The sequence below is a fragment of the Heptranchias perlo genome, chromosome 17 (genome assembly GCF_035084215.1).
Source record: "Heptranchias perlo isolate sHepPer1 chromosome 17, sHepPer1.hap1, whole genome shotgun sequence".
Taxonomy (NCBI): Eukaryota; Metazoa; Chordata; class Chondrichthyes; order Hexanchiformes; family Hexanchidae; genus Heptranchias; species Heptranchias perlo.
In genome coordinates this window covers 2797192-2800747 of record NC_090341.1, presented here as the reverse complement: position 1 = coordinate 2800747, position 3556 = coordinate 2797192, and the positions used below count along the sequence as shown (strand labels likewise).

Here is a 3556-nt window from a genome sequence, read left to right as displayed (position 1 = left end):
TTTATGTCTCGCTTTTACTTTCATTTATCTCATCATCCCTCCTACTCTTTGTAATTTTCTCCTGGCCTCTCCTGAATGTATAACATTAACTACACTTAGAATCGTAGTACAGCACCACTCACCCTGCTTTCCCCCATAGCCCTGCAAAGATGCACTGTGGGGTGTCCAAAGGGCGTGTTAAGGTGCTATGGAAATGTAAGCTGTCTCTTTCCTTGAAGAAACAGAGTCCCTCACTGGGTCATAGTTCCACAGACACCATTCGTAACTTGCCCAAGTGGCCACTACTCATTATTAAGATCATCATCAAACCTTGCCTGGTCCTGTCTCTGCGATCTCCTCCCGCTGTCAGTTCCTACACACTCTACTCCTCCAGTGTTGGATTGTTCCTTTGTCTCCGCTTCACCATCATTGGCACATCCTACTCTGAAACAGACCTCTGGAAGCCGCCACCTCCCTGAATCCCTCCGCCTTCCCACCCCTGGGAGTGTTTGATGGGACAGTGTAGAGGGAGCTTTACTCTGTATCTAACCCGTGCTGTACCTGCCCTGGGAGTGTTTGATGGGACAGTGTAGAGGGAGCTTTACTCTGTATCTAACCCGTGCTGTACCTGCCCTGGGAGTGTTTGATGGGACAGTGTAGAGGGAGCTTTACTCTGTATCTAACCCATGCTGTACCTGCCCTGGGAGTGTTTGATGGGACAGTGTAGAGGGAGCTTTACTCTGTACCTAACCCGTGCTGTACCTGCCCTGGGAGTGTTTGATGGGACAGTGTAGAGGGAGCTTTACTCTGTATCTAACCCGTGCTGTACCTGCCCTGGGAGTGTTTGATGGGACAGTGTAGAGGGAGCTTTACTCTGTATCTAACCCGTGCTGTACCTGCCCTGGGAGTGTTTGATGGGACAGTGTAGAGGGAGCTTTACTCTGTATCTAACCCGTGCTGTACCTGCCCTGGGAGTGTTTGATGGGACAGTGTAGAGGGAGCTTTACTCTGTATCTAACCCATGCTGTACCTGCCCTGGGAATGTTTGATGGGACAGTGTAGAGGGAGTTTTACTCTGTATCTGACCCATGCTGTACCTGCCCTGGGAGTGTTTGATGGGACAGTGTAGAGGGAGCTTTACTCTGTATCTAACCCTGTACCTGTCCTGGGAGTGTTTGACGGGACAGTGTAGAGGGAGCTTTACTCTGTATCTAACCCTGTACCTGCCCTGGGAGTGTTTGACGGGACAGTGTAGAGGGAGCTTTACTCTGTATCTGACCCTGTACCTGCCCTGGGAGTGTTTGATTCAGATACTGGAGGTCTAAGCTCATAATTCACACAACTGAAAAGAAACGTGGCAGCACCTCTCGTGACTTTGACCTTCCACGATGGGTCGCCTTTGAGTGCGGAGAGTTTTTTCACGTTAGCTTGATGTTCTGCCTCCGGATCCTCCTCGCTTTCCTCCACCATCTTTTGCAGGGCTCCGTGCCTCGCGTTCACTCGAGCTGCGTGCGGGGCTTTCTCATGAATCTTGAGTTTCTTTTGTTCATCTTGTTCCTAGATGATGGAAGCAAAAAAAGGGAAAGGGGGGGGTGGAGGGTGAGTTAATTATTTAATGTATTGAGTTACATCGAGTCTACAGCACAGAAACAGGCCCTTCGGCCCACCTGGTCCATGCTGGTGTTTATGCTCCACCCTATCAGCATATCCTTCTATTCCTTTCTCCCTCATGTGTTTATCCAGCTTCCCCTTAAATCCATCTATTCTATTCACCTCAACTACTCCTTGTGGGAGTGAGTTCCACATTCTCACCACTCTCTGGATAAAGAAGTTTCTCCTGAATTCCCTATTGGATTTATTAGTGACTATCTTATATTTATGGTCCCTAATTCTGGTCTCCCCCACAAGTGGAAACATCTTCTCTATGTCTACCCTATCGAACCCCTTCATAATCTTAAAGACCTCTATCAGGAGAAAAGACCCCCAGCCTGGTCAATCTTTCCTGATAAGTATAACTTCTCAGTTCTGGTATCATTTTTGTAAATCTTCTTTGCACCTTCTCCAGTGCCTCTATATCCTTTTTATAATATGGGAGACCAGAACTGTTCACAATACTCCGTGTGGTCTGACCAAGGTTCTATACAAGTTTAACATAATTTCGCTGCTTTTCAATTCTATCCCTCTAGAAATGGACCCCAGTGCTTGGTTTGCAAGTCCTTGTGGGCCAGGTGTGCCCCACTTCCCCCAGGCCCCTCCCCCCACCCCGATCTCACTGGAACCCCCGATCCCCGATTTCCTGCACATCCCTCCATCCTGCCAGGAGGCACCAACCCCATCGGTCCCCGACTGTGGCCTCCGGCTGCTGCTCACTGCTCCCACTGGCCGGACAATCAGTCCGGCCGGAGATCAGCGGACAGCTATTTGAATGAGGCCTTGCCGGGTTCCTCGCCCAAATACCGGGCTCCCCCACCCCAATGATATCGAGGCCAATATTTCAGTGAGTGAGTGGTCAATCTATGGAACAGGCTCCCTGGGGAGACGGTGGAAGCAGGAAGTGTTGATTCATTCAAATGTAAATTAGATGGATTTCTTTCAGAAAATAACATTGAGATACAGTTTGAGTAATTTGAGACATGACGTGTGGTGAGTGTAACAGGCTCGGGAGGAACAGGTGACTTTGGACCTATGGTTCCCAAAGCTCTCCCCCACTGGGGGTTTTCCTCACCTCATGTGTGGGTCTGTTGTAGACTCATTGATGGAGATTGATTGCTAGGATTGGTTAACGATCCATTATCGTTGAATCCTGCGACTACCAGGGTGGTAGAAGGTGATCTAGATGGACCCTGGTCTTTTCTCGTCCAACGATTCCTATGTTGTTTAATGAAGGCACTGCCTCTGTGTCTGGCACCTCACAGCATCTTGACGAAGAGCTCGTTCTTTCAACCTCAGCTCAGACACTGAGCCTCACAGATAGCGTACGTGTCAGCTGTGGCTCAGTGGGCAGCACTCGCGCCTCTGAGTCAGAAGGTCGTGGGTTCAAGCCCCACTCCAGAAACTTGAGCCCATAATCCAGGCCGACACTCCCAGTGCAGTACTGAGGGAGTGCTGCACTGTCAGGGGTGTTGTTTTTCAGATGAGGCGTTAAACCGAGGCCTCGTCTGCCCTCTCAGGTGGACGTAAATGATCCCACAACACTATTTCGAAGAAGAGCAGGGGGAGTTCCCCCCCCAGTGTCCTGGGCCAATATTTATCCCTCAAACACCACCTAAAACAGATTATCTGGTCATTATCACATTGCTGTTTGTGGGATCTTGCTGTGCACTAATTGGCTCCACATTTCCTACATTACTACAGTGTCTACACTTCAGAAGTACTTCATTGGCTGTGACGCGCTTTGGGACGTCCTGAGGTGGTGAAAGGCGCTATAGAAATGCAAGTCCTTGCTTTCTTTTTCTAGCCAGATGCATCATTTTGTTGGGGGGGTGGGGGGGTTAGATATAGGCATTCCGCACCCCTCCCCCACCCATTCACTATTTCCTCTGGTTTAGAATTCTGCAACAAGGGATCATCAATTTAA

General features: G+C 49.4%; 1 protein-coding gene across 2 annotated transcripts in view; it reads right to left on the bottom strand.

The window, feature by feature from the left end:
* Positions 1-3556, bottom strand: part of cfap100 (cilia and flagella associated protein 100) — a 48484-nt gene that overhangs the window by 34461 nt on the left and 10467 nt on the right. For both annotated transcript variants that reach the window (XM_067998353.1, XM_067998354.1), the window contains exon 5: positions 1344-1536. In XM_067998353.1, coding sequence (XP_067854454.1) covers positions 1344-1536 — 193 coding nt within the window. The remainder of the gene's footprint in view (positions 1-1343; positions 1537-3556) is intronic.